The sequence below is a fragment of the Necator americanus genome, chromosome V, assembly GCF_031761385.1.
Source record: "Necator americanus strain Aroian chromosome V, whole genome shotgun sequence".
Taxonomy (NCBI): Eukaryota; Metazoa; Nematoda; class Chromadorea; order Rhabditida; family Ancylostomatidae; genus Necator; species Necator americanus.
The window spans coordinates 19,848,128-19,870,363 of NC_087375.1; the positions used below are offsets into that span (position 1 = coordinate 19,848,128).

Below are 22,236 nucleotides of genomic sequence, written 5' to 3' on the forward strand. Positions count from 1 at the left end.
AACGAGTTTAGGCCGTTGTGTGCGTGTGTGTGTGCGTGTGTGTTTGTCTGTGTGTCACCAAATTCGAAAAAGGAGGTGCGAAGGGTCTACCCGGCGTCGGATTGGTGCGCCGGCGCTAGATAGCTACAAAATGGGGTGAGACGGGTCGCGCGGCGTGGAATTGCTGCGCCGGCGCCACATAGGTATTAAAATGGGGAGTGACGGGTCCCGCGGCGTGAGATTGGTGCGCCGGCGCCAGGTAGCCATAAAATGGAATGAGTTGCGACGGGTCCCCCGCCGTCAAATTGGTGCAAAGGCGCCACAAAAGGGGGTGTGACGGGTCCTGCGGCATCGAAAAGGTGCGCAATAAATTCGTGTGCATGTCGTAAAAGTGTAAATGGGACGTTGCAGCCATTTCATAGTCGTAGCCACAAGGCGCGTTGCTTTTCACCTTCATGACTCCTTCGCCCCCCTATTTCCTTGCACGGTTATTACAAGTTGGTAACATGCCTTCCTCAGAAAATGGAAACACACATGGCTGCGAAAATATAAAGAAAACCTATATTCTTCTCTCATATGCTTTCAAATTGTGTCTACATTACTGGTATCGAATGAGTGAGAGGGCGGGTGTAGTGTAGCGGTTAGAGGTCCGCTTCCTGCACGATCGATCGGAGGTTCGAATCCGCCGTAGTGCTCACCAAGCCTTTCGACCCTCCGGGGTCGATGAATTGGTACCAGATTTGTCTGGGAGGATAGAAACACTGATTTGACACATCGGCTAGCCACCGCAAGTCATTGTATAGACCAGTTACACGTTCGTGAACCTCAAACGATTTTGAATTGAAGTGAACGTGGGGACGCATCCCAAGCGGATTGATTAACGCCAGAAACTTAATTTTTAACTTTATCGAAGGAGTGTTTGAAGCTGAAAGTTGAATATTCTCCAAATGTAGAACTGAAACTGTTTAGAAAGAAAAATATGAAATCTTTCGCCTTTATTCATAATAAAAAAGGTGAAGAAATATTGTTAGAGATACACAAGTCTAATTTAACAGAAAAAGGCACTAATACTGATTTTGGTTGATCAGTGAAGGGGAGCGGAGCGAACACCACAGAAAGTCTGAAGTCCGGCTTTGGCCGGACTTTCAGACTGGTACTTGAATGAGCTCGAAATTACCTTGTCATATAGAGTATGTCATAGGGCATGGCTCCTGCTGCTACTTTATTAAAAATCCATGTTCCACGTCTGGTATATATATATATATATATATATATATATGTATATACATATATATATATATATATATATATATATATATATATATATATATATATATATATATATATAAGGTCATTGTTATAGCTCACCAGTTGGCACATTTTCAGAATGTAATGAAACGCTTGACGGCATGTGGTTTATCATCACCCCATTACGGGCATATAACATTGCTTTCCAGAGGTTGAGGAATCCGACGCAGTCTTATGAAAGTTGTGTTATTGACGGTCGTTATTTCTATATTACTAACAGATATATCATTGGCATTTTGTGTAATGCATTTACCACACACCTAAGGACTTTTGTATGCGAAGTTCCACTCAGAAATTTTCCTAACTAGAAACTAATAGGACGGACAGCTTAGCTCTACGACGAAGACCATCACCATATTAGTGAGGGAATTTAGAAAGTCAGTTTTGACCAGCCGAAATGGTTTTCAAAAAATTGATGGAATCACCACTTTGTTTATACGTTTACCAACTACCGTTACCGTTTACTCTGAAAGGCAACTTTCTGAGATATTTTTGAGGTGAGATCTTCAGGGGTACCTCCTACTGATAGATAAGCAACTGAAGCTAACAGTCTTGCTCATGTCTGCAGAAACTAGTTCTGCAAAATGACTTGCCCAGCTTCCCAATGTAAAGATACGTATCGCGCCAGAACAATAAAATATGTTGCTTACTTGTTAGTAGCTTGTTAAAAGGCAGTATTTTGACGTTCGTAAATGTAGCAAAAACCTCCTTCCAAAATAAAAGAACACCACAAGCATCACAAAACTAGTACATAAAAGATAGTTAACTAGATGATTGTGGCGTTTTTCTTTTAAGTTATTTTGAAGCTCAGGCCGCGACTTCCCGCAGTAGTCCTATCGCCCAAGTCAGTTGAGGAAGTGTCCGCAGTTGTACGTGTCTGCAGCGAACAGAGTATCCCAATTGTTGCATATGGAACCGGTACTGGACTTGAGGGAGGAAGTGTTTCGCTTAAGGTGAGAATTACTCTTCTTTAAAGGCAGCGTATCATGGAATTGACGAAGCACGGAAACCCGAGGAAAAACGTAGAGTTTGGGTTGTAGATTATGAAAACGAGCGTGGCTTCGCTCATCTTTTCCTAATCGTCGTAAAAAAAAATTATATGGAAGACGCCGTTCTTTCCCACAAAATCAGCTGCAACGCGCCTTTTTTTGTTCACGCACCATTTCCATGAGTGAGCTGTCGAAGATTAATGAGGTCTTCTCACGAGCCTATTCAAGTAATACAAATGAACAAGTTGCTGAGTGGACCGGAGCGCGTAGAGTCGTTTCCAGGATGAATAAGATGATTTGAGCGAGGCCATTTTCGTAATCAACAAACAAACCTTTACTTTTTCTCTGCGGTTTCCGTAACACGTCACTTTCGTGGTGCGCTACCTTTAAAGAACATAGATGAAGTAGTATTTGTAGTATTATTTGAAATAATAAGAATTTAAATAAGATAATAAGGAAATTGAGATAAGAAAATTTAAATAATAGATAAGAACACGACATAGTAATAAGAAAAGTTTACTGACTGCGGTGGACCAACTAGTACGGTAGCGCCACAAGGATGAGGTTGCAGGAGTTATCTAGGCTACCGAAAGGAAAAAGGACTAGGATGATTATCTTCAATTACAACGCAATTACGCTTGGATTTGAAGCGGCCATTGAAAACCTGACGATGCAAGCTAGGAAGATTAGATACGACGTCATCGGAATGAGCGAGGTGAGACAACGTCATCCATTAAATGCCGCGTATGAGACTGAAGAGGAACTTCTCGTAGGACCAGGAACTCGTAGGAAAGGAACTTCCTGACGGATTTCGCTCTCGCATCAAAGTTCTACACAGGGTCGGACCACCATCTTTTAGAGAGATTTCTCTTCACACGGAAAGGAGAAAAAGCCGCGAAATTCAGTGAATGAAGTCTCCGAACTGTCATTCACTGGGGTCTCTTTCCTACACTACTGGGGTGTTGAAATACAATGGACAACAGCGGCGTGGAATCGAAGCATCGGGGAATCTGAAAGTTTTAAAACCACCAAGAGACGTTCGGCATCAGAAACTTTTGAGCTAATAGCCCAACATGGACCCGAGTAGGGAACCGTCCGAGCTCGTGACGCTTTGTAGAGAGACGATAGAAGAAGACTTTAGAGAGAGAGGAGCAATAGTGGCTGAAACTGTAGAGGTGAGAGAACAAAGAGGAAAAGTATTTGCTAGGCCCGTCAAAACTTCTCCAATCGCGAGATGAAGACGACTGCTCTCCAGAACCCGAATGGAACAAACACTGCATCCAGAAGGGAAATGGAGAAAATCATCCACGACTTATACTCTGATCTCTTCGACAGCTACCTCCACTTGCCTCATCACCATCTGAAAGAAGACATTGTTAGAGGTGTCATTATTCTCTTTCTCCCATCCAAAGTGCGATATGTTATCGTGGGGGAAGAAATCGTAGTCACCAGCCCGACAAGATGAGATATGAACGCTCGAAAGAGGTCCGCCAGTTGTTATCGACACCCCGACAAGGCTGTTTGCATGTTACCTGTCGGAATGCAAGGTTCCCAAACAGTGGAAGACGTGCAACATCGTGTTGTTGTGGAAGAAAATTGATCCAAATGACATTGACCTTTTTACTATTAGCCAAGCTGTTTACAGGAGTGGCCCTTAACAAGATTGAAAAAGAAAGTAGATGAAGAACAGCATGCAGGTAAGCAGTGCTTCGAAAAAGATTCGGCACGGTAGACCATATTCACACTGTTTCAAGACTCAACGAGAAACTTATCGGCATCGTGAAAGTACAAGATGTCGCTATGTCTCACCTTCGACTTATAGAAGGCCTTCGACTCAGTTGAGACTGAAGAGGTCATGGAAGGTTTGGACAATTAAGATGTCCCTCCTCATTACATAAAAGTACCTTCAAAGTTGTACAGTAATATCACGACTGAAATTTTATCATTCTGCGAGAATAATATTGTGAAGAGAGAGGTGCAACAAGATGATACAACCTCATTTGAAATATTCACGGCAATTCTCGAAAACGCAGTGCGGAAGCTGGAATGGGACAACATGGGAGTAAAGGTTGATGGTTGGCTACACCGTCCACGCTTTGCTGATGACATCGCTCTGATAATGTCCAGTATCAGCGAAACGGAACGAATGTTGGCTGAGTTCGACGAAGCATGTGAATGCATAGGGCTTCTGCTGAATCTATAGAAGAGGATGTTCGTGAGAAAGGATGAGTCTTGAATGCCAATAAGCTTGGAAAGCGTATAAGAGCATCGAGGATGTAGTGAAGAAGAACAGAAGCAGCTTGATCCGTGCGCACTTCTTTCACAACACCCAACACTTCCTGATTTGACCTACGCGTCAGAAAACTGGGCACTTAAGCAAAAAGAAAACGCGGTGAGCGTGATTCAACGTTCAGTCGAAAGTGTCATGCTAGGAGTATCGCACTTCATACAATTGACGGACAATATTCGAAGTGCTGCGTCAGCCGTCGAAGGACATAGTATCATTTACGAAGGAAAGCAAATGCATATCTGCTCCTGACACGTGAAACGTTTCAATGGTGTTGTGGTATTTCGTTGGATTTATCACTGTTCACAATAACGTAGAGTTTAATTGTTAAATAAAAATAGTATTCTTGATGTGAATTGGAGTCGAGATCACTTTCCCACCACAGTAGCGCTAGCGAGAAAATTTCTAGCATTATTGAACGAATTTTGATCTGCCGGTTTATTTCCAAAACTACCATGAAAATGATCGTGTTTCAGGATGGAGTCTGCCTATCCACCATCGCAATTGAGGGTGGTATATGTGAATTGAACGAAGCCGATTTTGACGCTTCTGTACGTCCTTCAGTTACTAGAAAGCAACTGAATGTTCATATCCGGAATACAGGACTTTTTTTTCCCGTCGGTTTGTGAAATTTATGCAAATCATTGCTATTTCATGTCAAAAATCTCAAATAATACTATTCTACGTATAATTTTTGTACTGAATATGTTTCCTCGGCTACGGGCTTCTAAACCCTCCAAGTATAAACACTCATATTTTAGTTCATATTAGACCATTTGTTAGCCACCGCCGATAAAAAAGGCTGCGTTATAGGGATCTGATGAAGTTTTCGCTGAGTGAATTGCCGTGCTGCCATAATCGAACAGAAAAGACGGAGTTGCCATTTTCATTCAAAAAAAAACCTAGCTGTATAGGACTTCACCTTCTGTTCTCTAGTGAAGCAGAACATTGTTCCATGTCAAAAATCTAGTAAGCGTCGCGCAGTGGAAGCAGCTCTCGACCCACGCAAGGAGAAAGATACCTCTGATAGATGATCTGGGCTTCGCTCCCGTCGGGAGCATCCTTGAGAGGCTCATGCCAGCGATGCGGTCCTTGGTGTCGTCGTCCCAAGCGTCGTTGGTCGGTCCTCGGTCTGCAGGTATCCGGTGGCCAGGGTTCTCCTCGTGTGCTCCAGGTATGAGCTCTTATGAGCCCAGCCGCGAGACTGCTCTGCCTCTCGTGCTAGATAGCTCCGCCCCTAAAGGGAATGTTACAGTATCGATCAACCTGCGGTAGAGCGCATTATCCACATCACTTACACCTCCCCTCTTACTTTAAGTCCATCCCGGACTTCCATATATTTACAAATAACCTGCTACAAATAACGACCCGATAAATAGAAATATATACCTATATTTGCCTATAATATATTTACATACTTGCATAATTACATAAATAACACGCCGGCCGAGGCAACAACTACTCGTTTTCGAAATAGCGAGGGAGGTCTGCTGCAGGAACAATAGCATTAAGGAAGCTGGCCCAACTGATCACACAACCCCAGTAGGGGACGCGACGAAGGGAATGAACGTGTCCGAAAATGAACTGGCCTTGGCGACACCGAGATATGGCTACGATCATACGCCTATACTATCGTGGAATTCGGCAGACTCTGGCGCGACATGTGTTCGGGTGGTTAAGAGAAGGACGACCTCTTTTTCTCTTCCTTGGACGGAGTCGACTGTGGAGAGCTCCACACCTAGTTCGTCGGCTGCCGCTCTAACCGGCGGTACTGTTCGCGATAAGCAGTTTGTTAATGTGCTCATCGAGTTCTGTCTGAAATTTTACCGGAATCCGCGGGGGTCTAAAGCGCGAAGGAGGAGTTTCGGTGGTTCGTATGATCCTAAGTCATACGCATCACATGAAATGCGATCACTGAATTCATCGAAAAGCGCAAACAGCTGCTGACGCTCCTGCTCCGAGACCTCCGCCTCGGACAAGTCCAGCTTAAACGGCAAAGAAATGTACTGAGTATCGGGGCATACCACCACATTACAAACGACCTTCTACCGAATTTGTGCAAGAGAGGAAAAGTAGCTATCGCAAAAGCCTCCACAGTGGCCTCTCAGTCAATCCGCACGGCGGAGAAAACCTGCTGGCCCTTATATAGGATCTCGGCCTTGGCTGAGGGATTAGAGACCAGAAATCGTGTCACGCCTGCGCTAAAGATCACCGGAGTGACCATTAGTGGGCGATCACTCAGGTGACTGGACTGAGCGGCGAGCACAAGCGGGGAATGGTCAGCAACTTTGGGGTAGCAGAGGACAAAAGTTTCCGGGCTATGCGTCAAGACTGTAGTCTCGGCGACGCGCACGGGAATTTCTTCAGCGCCGTTTATAAAGTTGGCGGAGTCTGGTGCCGGAGCGTTGCATAAGATGCTGACTTGATCGGCCATATAAAATGTACGGTTTCTATAGTTTATACTCCATGGTGGCAAGCGACTAACAAAATCGTTGCCCAAAATAACACTGTAGGCTTCTGCCTCACTAGGAACGCACGCAGATTCCGTAAAATAGACAGGCTGATACAGGATGAGTGAACCAACCTCAAATCGGAGATCAGCGCGACCGATAAGCTGAACAGGTACACATGTCATGCCTATTGCGCACGGTATATCGCTGTCCCCCGATGCAAACACCCCCAGTAAAGGCGCCGTATCCCTAGAAGTTATAGTAATGGCTGCGCCAGTATCTATTAATGCTAGGATGTGAACCCCATTAACTCTAACTGGAATCTGTGCCACAAAGAAGAGGTCTCTATTGGCAATAGCCAAGACTTCTTCCGGGACAGAGGTGCGTTGTCGAAGCCACGCCGCGATTATTCTTAGGAAAATACGGCCTATAGTTACTACTAGCCCTTGACCACACGAACGGCCCCCAAAAGGACGAGAGCAAGCAAAACCTCCTGGCAAAATCCAGCGGGGACCCGATCATAACACATAGTAACAAAATTGAAGTTGCAAGCGTCAGGGGCCGAAAAAGGTAAATCAACACAAACAGCATCAGTTGAGGTACACAACGAAAGAATCAACGAGCAAGCAAGTAATAAATGAAGGTCTGGTAAATTATGAGGAAATCGTAGAGAAGACTGAGAAGGTTGACCAAAAGCAGAGCTAGCTAGCTCTTCATTTCGTTTCATGAGTGCTGAGACTCGCACCTCAGATTGCTCATAAGTGACTTGCTAATTCCGCAAAGATATAGAGAGCGCGTTAATTTGTTCACCGCCCTGCGAAAGTTATTGATAAAGAGGGTCAGAATCGGGATACACAGCATTAGCATGGGAAGAAGAAAGTCGCTGGCGATCATAAAACGATAAGGAAAAACGAAGGCTAGACTGACGCATACCTTGAGCTGACAACTGGACTGTCAGCGACGGGCACTGTCGAACGTGATGACTAACTCCTCCACAGTTGAAACAGTTCGAGCGACTAGGAATAAGTCGACGGTCGGGAATACCATGCTGGCGGAAAACATCCTGATTCCTTGCTGGTGCTGGCTGCTGAAAGAATCGTGGTCGGTTCGTGCGAGACAAACTTCTGCGAACATACCTACGTTCTCCATAGTTCGTCCGCGCCGGTTCAGCTGCCGCCCGGCACGCACCTCTATGGTGCGTGCCACGCCAACTGGGTTGATCAAGCGGTCAGCTGTGGCCTCGGCTGACAGTTGCTCAACCATCTGGGCCTTCGCTACCGCTTGCTGGAAAGTCAAGGGATTGTCTAACTTGACGTAGTAGCGAATGTCAGGACGCAACCAGCCACAAATTCCTCAAGGACCCGTTCCTTCTGACTACTTGGGTCTTGGCCGGTCGTAGCGGCTCCGACCAGGTTCAGCAGACGATTAGCGAACGTCGCTGATGACTCCCCCGTCTGCTGTTGGCGAGCAGACAGCGCCTGCCTCGCCATGTAGCGATGTTGCCGGCCTTCAAATACCTGCTTTAGATGCGCCACAATTGTGTTGAAGTCGCAGCGTTCCTGCTGACTCAACTCTTCTATCTTCTCATGCGCTGCCTCATCCAAACAGCAGATAAGGAAATCCGCCTTTTGCTGGAGCGTCGCACCTGCAGCCGCATCGCGTCTTCCAGACGGCGAAGCCACAGCGAGAACTGTGTGGAGCCGTCGCCTGAACCTGTAAACGGCACTAATCTCGATGTCGGCCCATCTGGGATATAATTTGCAACAATAGGAATAGTATCAATCCTGTTCCCGATTGCCGAAACCGACTCACCTATACCATGAAGCAAGGTAGAAGTACCTTCGTCCACTTTCCTTGTTGACGGAGTGGTTGCTGACCTGGCGTCGTTCCATACTTCCGTAGTTGTAAAGGCAGTAGCATCCCGCAACGTCTTCGTATCTCTCCCATGTACGTTGTCGTCATCGTTGAGTTCCAAAGTACGAACGAGCCGCTCAGTGGCGAAAACTGATCTGTGTATCGAGGCAACAGCTTTAGACTCCTAACTCGAAATCGGGACAACAGCTCTAGCATCAGAAGACAGAATGCGCGAACGAGCGACAGGCGGATCCATCACTACCTGGAAAAACGACATAAAAGACGTGCACCAGAAGGGCAACGAACATCAACGCGACTCATCTTCAAATAACACATTAACGCGACTCATCCTCACATAACAGACGCAGCGAAACCCACACGAGAAATTCAAAAGAGATAAAATGGCAAAAATAATTACGAATGAAGGAATTTGCGGAGAGGATTCAAATGGGATAAGGAGGAGTGTAGCAAAAAGGATCTGGGAAATCAAACCAATTCAAAAAAGCTTGCCTATTATATGAGGAAGTCACGAACTGTACCTACTATAATGACGCGAAAGATTAGAAAAAGAGGACACGGAAAGAATACCTCGACAGACAATGAAGGCAGGAATACCACCGGGAGTGCTAGCATAATAAAGCGAATGCATGATTACGAAAGCACAAAATAAATACGACCAGGGTTATTACATGGTAACAAATCCAACCAAGAAGAGATTGTGTAGGCTTCTTATATATAAAGATCAGACAGGGGTGGGGTTACGCGGGCTTGGCTCGAGGGTTTCGCAATGCCCACGCACCAAATCCAGCAAAAGTGTTTCGAAACCCCAATTCGAACTGGCCGAGGTTTCGCAACAACTTGACCCAAGTCCAAATCGATCACGTGAGATTTCGCAACCCTACAATTCAAACCAAACGGCGAAGGAATTTTGAAATTCGAAAATGCGCCAAAACCCAATGTGAGAGAGAAGAGAAAAGAAATCCAAACGCAAAATGAACAGGAAAAGAACCCCAGCCAAAAAGGAGAGACAGAAAAGCAGCGACAAGGACAGAGCCTAGCAGAGTGGAAATCCAAACAGTATCACGAGTATTTCCAAAACGAGCAATACCGACAAATAATATGAACAAAACAACTCACCACATCATATCTGCAACCCTAGTCTTGATAACGGGCCATAGCAGCCAATGTAACGCTGATCTAATTATCGGGGCGTACCGGCCATCCTACTACTAATACACATGACACCCGAGGCATGACCTCACGCGACCTCGCGTGCCTCGGTCATGACCTTGCCCCAGGCTTAAACAACGGGTCCGGACCATTATACGCGCCCGTCAACTGCTAACCCCAACCTCGGTGCATCATAACTACAACTTAGGCGCCACTTACCTCGGTGCGTCACAACTCATCATCAGCTAACAACCGCATCGCTGGATAAAACGCGCTTAACAGCCTAGCTGTCCTAGCGCATTACTGGGGCCCCCTAAATCACCACATCAGCACATTACCACAATATCTCAACACGAACACTGCACCGGAACGAACTCAACATCTGTATCAACATCAACATCTACATCAACATGCAGTAAGTCAGCATCAATATCAACTGCACCGGAACATCACTTACCATCTCTATACCAAAGACAACCTCGCGCGGCAACTAGAACGCGTTTTTTACCCTCGCCGGGGTATAAAACGCGTTTTAGTTGCCGCGCAAGGTTTTCGTTTTCCTTTTTGTTTTTTTCTTTTTTGACTTTTTTAAATTTTTGTGGCGCGTTTTCCCTTTTCCTTTTTTTTTGATTTTCTCATTTTTGGAAACAAATAACATAATAACGTACACAAAACATACCACCATCACTTTCGCGCCCCGTAGACCGTTCGCATAGGTACACTCCATGCGAACGACCGAAAAACAAAGTAAACAACACAAACACAATTACGTAACTACACGGAGCACGAAGAAGAAAAGCGGGGAGTACTGCTAGCCACTGCCCGTTACCTGCGACTTCAGGGCAGCGACTGGTGAACCACTCGTTCCTATTAGTAACCGTCACGCAGTGGAAGCAAGGACTCTCTCGACTCACACAAGGAGAAAGCCTTACCTCTGATAGATCATCTGGGCTTCGCCCCCGTCGGGAGCATCCTCGAGAGGCTCAGGCTAGCGATGCGGTCTTTGGTGTCGCCGTCCCAAGCGTCCTTGGTCGGTCCTCGGTCTGCAGCTATCCGGTGGCTAGGGTTCTCCTCGTGTGCTCCAAGCATGGGTTCTTATGAGCCCAGCCGCGAGACTGCTCCGCCTCTCATGCTAGATAGCTGCGCCCCTAAAAGGAATATTACGGTATCGATCAACTTGCGATACAGCGCATTATCCAAATAACTTACAATCTTCAAAAAGATAAGAATAATTATTATGCATAAGATGATGAATAAAAACAGCTTCTGCTATCTTATTGCTGTAGTCTACAGTTTAAACTAGACACGAACATTAGGAAAGAACTGATACGTCTGATTTCCCACCAATCTCGCATGGCAATATGTGACCTCATTTTCTGGGTTAGACCCACACAAAAATTTGAGCTGTATATCATCCATGACTATTTATTTCTTCTCCTACGTTGGAACACTAAGATATAACTTTTATTAATAGGATCTGAGAACAGACGTGAGATAGTCGGAGCTCTTTCACTTTTTGACAGTTGGCGAAGGGACTTCACTTGAGCTTCATAACACCGCGTGACAGAGCGAGAATGTGCAATTAGAGCGTGTTTTTCACTGCAGCGATAATTCGCTGAAATAAACAGGTAATATCATGAGAGAATAAATCACTTGGCAGTGAAGGGTATCTCGAAGTGCCCCAGAACGTGATGAATCGAGCAGTACACAACCCATTCATTGCGCTTTCTTCTTCGCTGCGAAATTTATGTCGAAATGTAGGTACAAAAATTGATTTTTTTAGTTTTGAGCCCATTATTTTGTTGATAGGTAAGGAATCAAAAAAGGATAGTACAGGGAGAAAGAACAGAAAATTTGCTACAAAAGCATATAAAAATTGTTTCTTCACTTTGACAACTAAGGTAAAAAAAATGGACCTGAATATAGAGATCTAAACGACGAAATTTTTTAGTTTTGTGCTTTTTTTCTTCCTATTCGGAACGAACAGGTAAGTGCTGTACATTAAGAAGAAATCCATAATTCACGCTCTATCAGGAAATATATAACATGTTGGGGAAATTTTTTTTCTTAGTAGAGATGAAGGGTTAGCATTGTATAGAGTGAAAAATTCTAAAGCGAATATGTATCCTTCACTCTATGATAGGTTTCCAACTAAACAAGTCATTCAGAAAAAAAACCTGTTTTTAGGTCCAAAAAAACCTGCAATTTTTTTAAATGTTTTTCTTCGTCCCATCGCAACCTCGAAAACTGTAATGAGATGGGAGTAAGGATGCGGCTGCTGAAAAAGACCGTAAAAAAACAGATATAACAATTTCCGTTTCGTTCCTGCCCTTAGATGGAATCATAGGATACATTAAGTGCCTTCCCCGGAACTTATCAGTAAGGAAGCAAGGCACGATATCCGTAAAATAGAAAAAAAAGAAAACTGAATAAATAGAAGGTGAAGGTGTGACCTGAAAAAAAAGAAAGGAAAGGAAAAAGAAATGAAAGAGAATGAGGAGGAAAAACTGAAAAATGAAAAAAGTTCACTCACTACCCTCCCCCCTTTCCCTCGGTCGACTTTTAAAGTTCTAAAATGAAAGTGGAAAAATGGACCACATCATCCATCAACCCCGGTCACCTTACACTGCGGAAATGGGCAAGACCCCTTTCACCTGGTGCCGGCTCCTCCCTATCGCACCTATGTCTGAGAAGTACTAGGTGATCTCTACTTCCAGAAACCGAACATTTAAAAATTCGAACTTTTTTATCTAACAAATATCAGAACACAAATAGTTCGTGTAGGCTGAATGATCGAAAGATTGCACCGATTTGCCTACTGAACTACTGCTTTTTTGCAATATTTGTTAACCAGAAAAACATACATTTTAGTTTTGATAAAGTATAACGACATTAAATGCCACCAATCTGACGTGGCGAAGGAATCCGCGGGAAAAGCTAGAGAGGTGGTTGCTGATTGCGGGATCCGCGGTAATTCCACTCACCTATCCCCTATCGTCGTAAAAAAAAACGGCATGGGAACCGCTTTTGTCAGTACGAGGTACATTTGAACGCGCGACCGCGCACACACAAGGGGAGGGGTTGCGTTGGAATTGAAACCGTCGTGAAATACCGCGTGTTCCATGTCGTTTTTCATGGGGATTAAGGAAGAGGGTGAGCGGAAGCATCCTGGATCCTGCAATCCTACAGCCCCATCTCTAGCTTTTCTCGGGGATTCCCTCATCACATCACATTCGTGGTTTGCTGCCTTCAAAGTGAAGCTTGAAGATGAAGGTGGGTGTCCCGTTATTAAGCACCCTTCCTCACCCTCAATATTTTTCTTTTAAACGAAGTGGATAGATTTGAATGATTTACACGAGTACCGTGCATCATGTTTCCCAAATGGGAAGTCCCGAGAAATAATACGACGCCTCCGGCTTATATTTAACAGGAAGTGGCTCATGTTAATATGTTAATGTATATTGTTAATATATGTTTAAAAGATCGTTCAATTCCTCTGCATTCTTTTGATTACTGCGCCAAGTTTATGATGATGTGGGCACGACATAGAATATATCTTACACTCTGCTGCTCGAAACAGCTAGCCACTATTAAGGGTTTGTGAAAATACACTAAGTTTCAACATCTTAAAAGGTGTAACAGTATTCCTTTAAGGCTCAATTTTGAACACCTTTATCTGCGCTTCGCCTTAATAACTACTTCTTTGCTCACTACCTCTTGAAATCTTATCAGGAACTATTCTTGAAGCATTTCTCTATTCCTTATTGCTGCAAACATGAAAGTGTAGACAATCTGTTTTGAGATCCTGGTGCTGATGCATCTTTGTGTGGAATGGTAGCCACTTCAGCTAGTGGAACAAATGCTGTACGATACGGTGAGTAGTTTTCTTACCACATACCTTATTAAGAGAACTGAAGTTGTTATTTTAAGGTACTATGAAAGAAAATGTACGCAACCTTGAGGTTGTATTAGCAGATGGCTCTGTTTTGCACACAAGAGGAAAAAATGCGAGGCCTCGGTAACCATTTTGACTTTCATAGGCGGTATATCTCGAAATTACACAAATACATACATACATACATACACACGCACACGCACACGCGCACGCACACACACGCACACACACACACGCACACGCACGCACACACACGCACACACACACGCACAGAAGCCCCGGCGAAAACGTTGAGTTCTGGGGCGGGGAGGGGGATGGGATAGGATGCGCGTTCTAATGTATCTCGTAGGAAATAAAGCCGCTTCGCACGCCGTTTTCTAGGACGACTAAGAGGAATTGGATGGGACTATGCTTGTTTCCGTAATCTATAGCCCGAACTATACGTTTTCCTCTGGGATTTCAGTACCACGTCAATTTCGTATTACTCTGTTTTTGAAGCGTGGGTTAATTATAGAGTACTGTTTAGGAAATCGGCAGCGGGATACAATCTAACAGATCTATTTATAGGATCTGAAGGCACTCTTGGGATTATTACAATGGCTACTCTCAAGTTAGTTGCAAATCTTTGACTTGTAAACAGTTGACTTTCTGAGTTTAACAGGCTCAAGATATTTCATAGTTCAAATTCTGAAATCGATTAGGTTACATCCACGTCCTCAGGCCCGATCAGTAGCGCTTTGTCACTTTCCGACTGTAGCCGAAGCTGTAAACTCTGTCGTTGAGACGCTTCAAATGGGAATACCAATAGCGAGAATAGGTTTTTTCTCAACAGCGCACGGCAGGAACCACTATCACATTGAACGTTCTTATTCTCGTTTAGAATTTCTTGACGATTTGCAAATAGCAGCATGTAACAAGTACAGCCATCTGACATTAGCTGAGCAGCCAACTCTTGCACTTGAGTTCCATGGCCAAACTGATTCTGAAGTCGGTCAGCAGGCAAAGATTGTCGGTGTGTGTATAGTATTGATGGTGAAGTGATGCTATTGCTTTTAGGTTCGCAATGCTTCAGTAAAATTTGGCTCATTACTGTTTAGGTGATATTTGCACTCAAAACAATGGTTCCGCATTTGAATGGTCAACGGAGAGTGAGGAAATGGAGAAACTGTGGACGGCTAGGCACAACGCTTACTACGCTACTCTAGCTTTGAGAACTGGCGCAGCCGTGCGCTTTTTACAGGGTGGTCTTGAATTTCTTTAACTTCCGCCTATACTGTGACCATTTTAGGGTTTCACAACCGACGTCTGTGTTCCAATAACAAAACTCGCTGCAACTATTATCGAAACGAGAAAAGACCTCGATGCAACTGGTCTCAAAGGTACAAAATTTGTTGTATTCCTCCAGAATTGCATGAATATGTTTGTCTTAGCAAATAAAACAGAAGACTATCTTCTCGCATCTTATCTTCTTCCGCAACAAAACTATCTTTTCTGATTCTATCTTCGTTCGAATAGATGGGATGCTGCATTCTATTTTAGAGATGCAGAATTTTACAAAGTGTCCTTGATATTTTTATGATTGTTGTTAGCTTTACTGGTTCCTTGTGTCTTCTGCTGGTGAAATTATTCAATATTGCTACTTTCAGAAGAAGTTCTAACATTCTAAGGCTATGCTTTTTCCAGGAGCAATTGTTGGTCATGTTGGTGATGGGAATTTCCATGTGATCATACCGGTTTTCGAAGAAAACAAGGATGAGATGTGTGTGGTACATGCGTTCTCCGATCGCTTGGTGCGGTTAGTGTTAACAGTATCGTTAAGATGTCACTAGGTTTGTGCGATAGCAAGAAATACATTTTTGAATGTGTGCATTCCCCTTACCTATTCTGTTATCAGTCGTGCTCTTGCTGCAAACGGAACATGCACCGGAGAGCATGGCATCGGAGTCGGAAAAATCCAGTACCTAGCTGAGGAATTTGGGCCCGTCGGAGTGCACGTCATGAAGAGCATAAAGAAAACTCTTGATCCCAAGAACATATTAAATCCTGGAAAAGTGTTTGCTTAAAAGTTCATCGATGCTTCCCAACCGAACATTCGGCAAATTGGAATTATGTACTATTACTGTTGTACTGGTCAGTCTTCAAAACGTACTATGTTATAAAATACTTAATGTCGTTTTTCTCTAGTCGCTATTCATCAATTTTGAAGTTTTTCATAACTGTTTACTTTTTTTCCAGTTTTGCTTATTTTGTGCCCAGTTTTTACGTATGCAACTTAGTAGTTTTCTGTCCAACAGAAACATCACATTAATCATATAATGTAGATGCACGCTAGCTGTGTTCTGCGCTATATGTTTTCCATTCACTAACAGTTTCACTTACTCTAATTATTAGAAAATAAATTTACATTTGCAACTTCAGTCTTATGAAAACCTAAGAGAATTCACTATGACGATGAATAGGTGACATAAACAAACTTCAATAAATTAAATATGCTTACAACACTGTTTTCATGACTGTATGAAATTCGAATTAGGTGGTTCTTGAGGGGAACCTCAACCACTCTTTGTGAAGTTATTTTAGTTGGTCCTGCCCGGCGACAACCGCGTGTCCGATGCTGCCTTAGTTCACTACTCGAACGATACGGCGCTGTCCTGAGATGTGTAACTCTTAACAAGTGTTCTGTGTTATTTTTCTTCTAAAAGTGAACCGGAACTCAAAATGCTATCGTGGTCTCTCCGATCGTTATTGCAGGAATTGGAATTGTTCCACCGATGGAAGTCTGGATTCATTACGCATTGTTTGGTACTTCATAGCTTGATTTTGCTGAAGTAAAACACACTGACGCATGTCATATGTTTTCTGTATGTAACATGATATCCGGCAAAGAAACTATCAGTACATACAGATGCGTCATATTCACTCCTCTGACATAGTCCATAGTAGATTTGGTGGTTGAAATGATACCGTGTGGTGAATTACGTATTGCCATGTGATATGTCCTGGATACTAACCAAACTACCATCTTAATATGTGTTTCTAGCGTCAGCAGAGCATTGCGCTGCGTTCGCCTTATGCTCCGCCCATCACATCGTCCATCTTCAGTTCTCATCCTCTGAGGTGCGAAACATGCCTCCCAGGAGCATGCTATCTCTGGTATTGTTTCTGTACGGACTATCGATCGCTTACGTATGGAGATACATCAAACTATTGTACACGAAATCCCAGATAGTGTTCTATTTGTGTGAAACAAGCAAATCGAAACTTTTACAACTAATACAGTATTAAATAAATACACTGCACTAATGCATTAAATACTCTGTAAATATATGTCTATACCTTTTATAGAGTTTTTCCAATCACAAACCTACGTCTTCCAACGACCAGGTTCTTGTTTTTACAATTTTCAACTTTTATTTTGGAACGTTTTCAGCTTCATTCATCTCTTCTGATGCTGTTTTGTTTTTGTACAAATCATCTACGTTTTTGCTTCATTTTTAGTATTTTCATTTTCTATGTTGACACGTTGCTGCCATTTTGTTCTGTGAACTTTCCCAGAAGTCATGTCTATTATGTTATGGCAATACAAAGACGACACATGACCTCTGAGACGTGATGATGGATGGGTGTGGCTTAGTGATCACGGCTAACAAAGGTATGCCTGCTCTGCCCTACCGACAGCCTCTTCTGCAGGCACTTATCCGACTGCAGATAATCGCCCCCTGTGTTTCTGTGAGGAGGTGGGATTATTTTAGTAGAACTTGAACCGATTAAATTACGATGGTCTTTGCAAATTACCTATGTCATTTGCATAGATGTAGTAGTGAACTAAATCGACTAAGTAGCATACAATTTGAATAGCTCTTGCAGATTGATTCTATACAATTTAGTAACCTAACCCTGTTTCAGTAATTTTCGCAGTTGAGCAATGAGCAGCGTTTTTGCAGTTGAGCAAATTCTAACTTTAAATCTTGCCTATTTGCCCTCCCCCCCCAAAAAAAAAAATTCCAAAAAAAAAAAAGACTAGAAGGTAGAAGAAAACAGCGATGTGACTGTTTTTAGGGCAACCTCCTTTCCTCAAAAGCTACTTGAACTTTTTCTTTTGGTCCTCTTATGACGAAGTTATTCGCGATCTCCGAGACTTAACAGTGTGCGTAGTATCTGATGTTTTTGATCATTAATTTTTGTTAAAATCACACTTAAACTGCTGTATACTACGTAAAATTGAATTCTTCATCTCTAAAGGTTGTTTCAGGTTTCTACCTCTTTTGCAAAAATTTGCCTCAGACGGGAGTCGAACCTAGGAAGCCACATTGTCATATTGCAGGGACAAAACGTTGTTTTTTTGCTTTTTTTTCTTCATCCCTCCATGATTCGACCTATGCAGCTGACTATCCTATTTTTGATCGTATTATGTGCTTTAATCACAATTTGAAGATAAGTAATAGATTTTGGAGTATAAATAGAATAGAATAAAGATGAAAGTATTTCGATACCAGTATTTCAATAGCATTTCAGCAAATTTGCATCTTCTAGTAAATGTTATTTCTATTTCGCTTCTGTCAGCTACCGATCTTCACATTTGCCATTTGTTCCTCGGCTAATTTTCGACTTTTTGAAACACATGAAATTCCCAATATATTGAATTAGCAGCAATAGAGAACTGCCGCAGGGACGTTGCCGCATTACTTTCCAAATTTTGTTAACAATGTCTTGACAAGCTCAGGACAAGCTCAAATTTTGTGTCACCATGCCCGTAACTTGTGGGAAATAACCAGTTTGCTTCCTGATCCAGTTCTTGGAGTACTCGAGGGAATATCGTTTCTCGACCAGAACAAAGCTATAATTTAATATTTTGACGATTTTTTGAATGTAGAGGAGCTTTATAAAGCTGCTTACGAGCCGTACTGATACAAAACCTAGTGCCAACTAAGTCCATTATTCCTATGGAGTCGATAGATTGGTGCCACACCTGTAAGACAGACGAACGACTACCATTCACTAATTAGCATATATTTAATAACTCAGAGAAGCAAAACCATAGTAAAGTAGCCCAAATGGAGGACGGAAGGGGCTGAAAAATGAGCCAGCGTTTTCATTCCGAATGAGCATTCGGAATGAAAACGCTGGCTTGACACATCGGCTAGCCCCTACAAACCATTGCTGCACACGCGTTGATGAACCCTCCATGAATTCTGAAGCGAGGACAAACGCGTAGGTGCATCCTCATGGGGTTAATCCCCTGTATCACCTGTGCTCCCGTTGTTCATCGATTTACTCGAGCAGGCACCAGTAATACTTCCATTTGTCCCGATCGCGCGCAAGTGTTGTCCAGTGGCATCTCTTCTCGCGAGGAACTCGAAGAGCGTCATACTCTTCTTTGAAGGACTTCGTGAAGAGGTCTGACCATCAGATCGGCGGTCTTCCTGCGGTGCGTTTGATGACGGTGGTATCCAATCGCTTACAGCCGTGGTCCAACGGTTGTCGTTGAAACGCATCACGTGTCCGCCCCACCTAACTTTGCTTTCCTTGGCATATGCGGCAGCGTTTCTGATCGGTGACATAGGAACTTCGAATTCCTTTTTTCAGTTGCGTGAAGCGGGTTATTCCTAGCATCACCCTTTTAATTCTGCGTTCTACAACGCTGATCGTATTTTCATCCTGCTTGCGAAATGCCCACGTTTCTGAAGCGTAGGTCAGAACATTAAGAACGGTGGTGTTGAATAGGTGAGCACGGAGCCGGATGTTCTTGGTCCTCTTCACTACATCCTCGATGCTCTTGAATGCTCCCCAAGCCGCTCGTTTCCTTGTGCCCAGCTCGGAGTTCAGGTCGTTCAACATGTTGATTTCCCGACATAGATATACATACATAGCTGGAGTATCCGGATGTTTTTTTCCCTTGAGCGTGAATGGGGAATCAGAAACCCATCCGTTCTTCATAAACAACGTCTTGTCTAGGTTCAGCTGAGTATCGATTTTCACACGTTTCATCAAATTCGGCCAGCCTCCGTTCCTCCTGATTTATGCTTGTTGTTATAAGGACGATGTCATCAGCGAAACGAAGATGGTGTAAATGCCGGCCATCAACTTTCGCTCCCATGTCATCCCATTCCAATCTTCACATCGCGTTCTAGAGAGTGGCACTGAATATTTTGGGTGAAATCATTGTAGAATGGGGAAATTTCGGGCGTGAAGTTGCTATACAACTCACGAAGTATTTTTTATATATGGACTAGGGACGCCTTGATTGTCCAAGGCCTCCATAACCGCTTCGGTCTCAACTGTATCAAAGGCTTTCTTTAAAACGATGAGAGTGGGACACAGCGGCATCTTGGGCTCTCGCGATACCTCTATGAGTTTTGAAATGAGGTTAATCACCATCAACTAAATACTCTGCTTTTCGTTCCTTACCTAATCTATATTTCAGTTGGTGTGATTCCCCAAAGAATTCTGCGAAGTTCGCGCTCCCTGGGAAGCACCGACCATAAGATGCTCATGCGATTGCAATCGGATGTGGCGAGAACACGCCTTTTCGGTTAATTAGGATCACCAAGTGGACTACTTCGTTATGCTTCTGTTTATCCGAATCACTATATGGATATAAGTAAATGTTAATTGCTTGTCTGTGCATAAAAGCCCGAACATCTTGTCTATCCGAGTGAACCGTCTTTCTCTGCGTTTCCTCACAAACTGCAGTGGAGCAAAGCAATACATATAGAAAATGAAATCGCCATTGATGATTGCTTAATATGACGATACTCTTACAAGATCATTTCCATGTTCATTACTGTTCAAGCGACGATGGTAGTACTTTCAAAAGTAGATTTTTTTTTTGTTCCCATATAACTTCCTATGAATGATGAGTGTCAAGGTAATTACATATATAAAACGAGTTCTAACACTCAGACCAATTTCTAAAACTCCAATAGCATGGAAAGTAAGCGCGAAGAAGGTAGCAAAGGGCAATCCAGAGGACCCATATAATTTTTGTTATAAGAAGAAATCCTGATTTGTATCTTTTCTTTCTATTTAAAGGCATCACCTCACGAATCTGACGCGGTGTGAATTTCCTATGGACAAACTCTAGCGGGGTCGTGAATTGCGGGATCAGAGGTGGTTCCGCTCATTTCTCCCTAATCGTAGTAAAAAGACGGCATGAAAAATTCCGTTTTTCGCGACTTTTTCAATTGCAACGCGCCTCCCTTGTACAAGCGCCGCATCCAGCTGCGCAGCGGTCGGAAGCCAGTGAGTTCTCCTTGACTGCCTATTCAAGTGAAACATATGAATAGGTTGCTGAGGGGACCAGAACGTATACATAGAGGAGCGTCCTAACGTTCTTCGTAGGAATTAAAGCGGTTCCCACGCCGTTTTTAGAACGATTACAGAGAGCTGAGCGGAACCACCCCTGAACCCGCAATCTCTAACTCCATCTCCAGGTTTTGCGAGGATCCCCTCTCCACGTCAGATTCGTGTTATACTGCCTTTAACTTATTGAATCTTTTGTTCACAGAGATGTAATATTCGCAAATGTGCAGAATTTACATTTGAAAACTGCCAAACACAGACTTTCACTAATTAGCTATTATGTATCGTCAGCTTCCAAATTCTTCAAAATTCAGTGAACGCGACACATCTCTTGTAAGACCCGCACTTCTCTGCTTGACATACACTCTCTGACATCTCATCTCATCTCTCCGCAGTCGCTGTAAAAACGCATAGGGAGCAGCAGCTTTTTTTTATGACGGCTTGCACTGCAACGCGCTACCCTCATCAACGAGCGAGTCTTCGGGGATTAATATTGGTCTCCTCGTCTGCCTACTCAAGTTAGACTAATGAATGTACCGCTGAGGGCAGCGGAACGTGTTCCTAGAGGCGCGTTCTAACGCACCCGTAGGAACTAAAGCGATTTCCATGTCATTTCTTACGACGATCACGGAGATATGAGCAGAACCAAGTAGTTTTTCGCAATTTGCTATCCCGCATAGAAGCTTGCCTTGGGAAATCCACACCACGTCAGATTCATGGCATGCTGCCTTTGAATACAGTCAGCACCTATGTCACTGCCAACAGATGATCCTATGCCATGTACGACTGAATCAAAGTGCTGAGGAACAAGGATAATCGAGACTTTTGTTACAGCTGTAAATATCTAGACATTAATTCTACTAATAATTTTTTTTTCCGAAATTCCGATAAATTTAGGAATTAGTGATGTGTGAAGTTGTTTTGTAAATGTATATGTGCTCTCATGTTATCTTTCATTATGTGTATAAATGCAGATTAGCGTGATGACGCAATGACATGATC

The 22,236-nt window shown here is 43.4% G+C and overlaps 4 protein-coding genes across 10 annotated transcripts in view; 1 reads left to right on the plus strand and 3 right to left on the minus strand.

Annotated features, from left to right (window-relative positions):
* The window catches only part of RB195_014475 (uncharacterized protein), a gene marked incomplete at both ends in the record, with an annotated part of 28,312 nt that extends 12,317 nt beyond the window's left edge, over positions 1-15,995 (plus strand). The window contains 11 exons of one of the 3 annotated variants that reach the window (XM_064204769.1): positions 2,099-2,240; positions 5,040-5,184; positions 13,840-13,911; positions 13,968-14,055; positions 14,459-14,542; positions 14,634-14,749; positions 14,813-14,944; positions 15,030-15,157; positions 15,221-15,311; positions 15,616-15,727; positions 15,827-15,995. In XM_064204769.1, the coding sequence (XP_064060648.1) occupies positions 2,099-2,240; positions 5,040-5,184; positions 13,840-13,911; positions 13,968-14,055; positions 14,459-14,542; positions 14,634-14,749; positions 14,813-14,944; positions 15,030-15,157; positions 15,221-15,311; positions 15,616-15,727; positions 15,827-15,995 (1,279 nt within the window). Of the gene's footprint in view, positions 1-2,098; positions 2,241-5,039; positions 5,185-5,499; positions 5,598-13,171; positions 13,311-13,839; positions 13,912-13,967; positions 14,056-14,458; positions 14,543-14,633; positions 14,750-14,812; positions 14,945-15,029; positions 15,158-15,220; positions 15,312-15,615; positions 15,728-15,826 lie in introns of those variants that run through there. The other 2 variants (XM_064204768.1, XM_064204767.1) reach the window with 2 other exon arrangements.
* On the minus strand, positions 5,636-8,905 carry RB195_014476 (uncharacterized protein; the record flags this gene model as incomplete). Of its 3 annotated transcripts, XM_064204772.1 has the most annotated exons (6): positions 5,636-5,800; positions 6,776-7,200; positions 7,947-8,100; positions 8,154-8,297; positions 8,375-8,726; positions 8,826-8,905. In XM_064204772.1, the coding sequence occupies 6 exons, from the start codon at positions 8,903-8,905 to the stop codon at positions 5,636-5,638; spliced, it is 1,320 nt and encodes a 439-aa protein (XP_064060650.1). The 3 variants fall into 3 exon arrangements, with proteins under 3 accessions (XP_064060650.1, XP_064060651.1, XP_064060652.1); XM_064204770.1 differs by lacking the exons at positions 6,776-7,200; positions 8,375-8,726; positions 8,826-8,905 and having other exon boundaries at positions 5,748-5,800; positions 8,202-8,276; XM_064204771.1 differs by lacking the exons at positions 5,636-5,800; positions 6,776-7,200; positions 7,947-8,100; positions 8,154-8,297 and having other exon boundaries at positions 8,318-8,726.
* A 3,168-nt stretch (positions 15,996-19,163) lies between the features above and the next one.
* RB195_014477 (uncharacterized protein) lies at positions 19,164-19,493 on the minus strand (the record flags this gene model as incomplete). 2 transcript variants are annotated; one of them, XM_064204773.1, is made up of 1 exon in its annotated part: positions 19,164-19,493. In XM_064204773.1, the coding sequence occupies one exon, from the start codon at positions 19,491-19,493 to the stop codon at positions 19,164-19,166; it is 330 nt and encodes a 109-aa protein (XP_064060654.1). The 2 variants fall into 2 exon arrangements, with proteins under 2 accessions (XP_064060654.1, XP_064060655.1); XM_064204774.1 differs by having other exon boundaries at positions 19,164-19,427.
* On the minus strand, positions 19,444-20,259 carry RB195_014478 (uncharacterized protein; the record flags this gene model as incomplete). Of its 2 annotated transcripts, XM_064204775.1 has the most annotated exons (2): positions 19,847-20,045; positions 20,141-20,259. In XM_064204775.1, 2 exons carry the CDS (start codon positions 20,257-20,259, stop codon positions 19,847-19,849), a joined length of 318 nt encoding a protein of 105 aa, XP_064060657.1. The 2 variants fall into 2 exon arrangements, with proteins under 2 accessions (XP_064060656.1, XP_064060657.1); XM_064204776.1 differs by lacking the exon at positions 20,141-20,259 and having other exon boundaries at positions 19,444-19,920.
* Between the last annotated feature and the right edge of the window lie 1,977 nt (positions 20,260-22,236).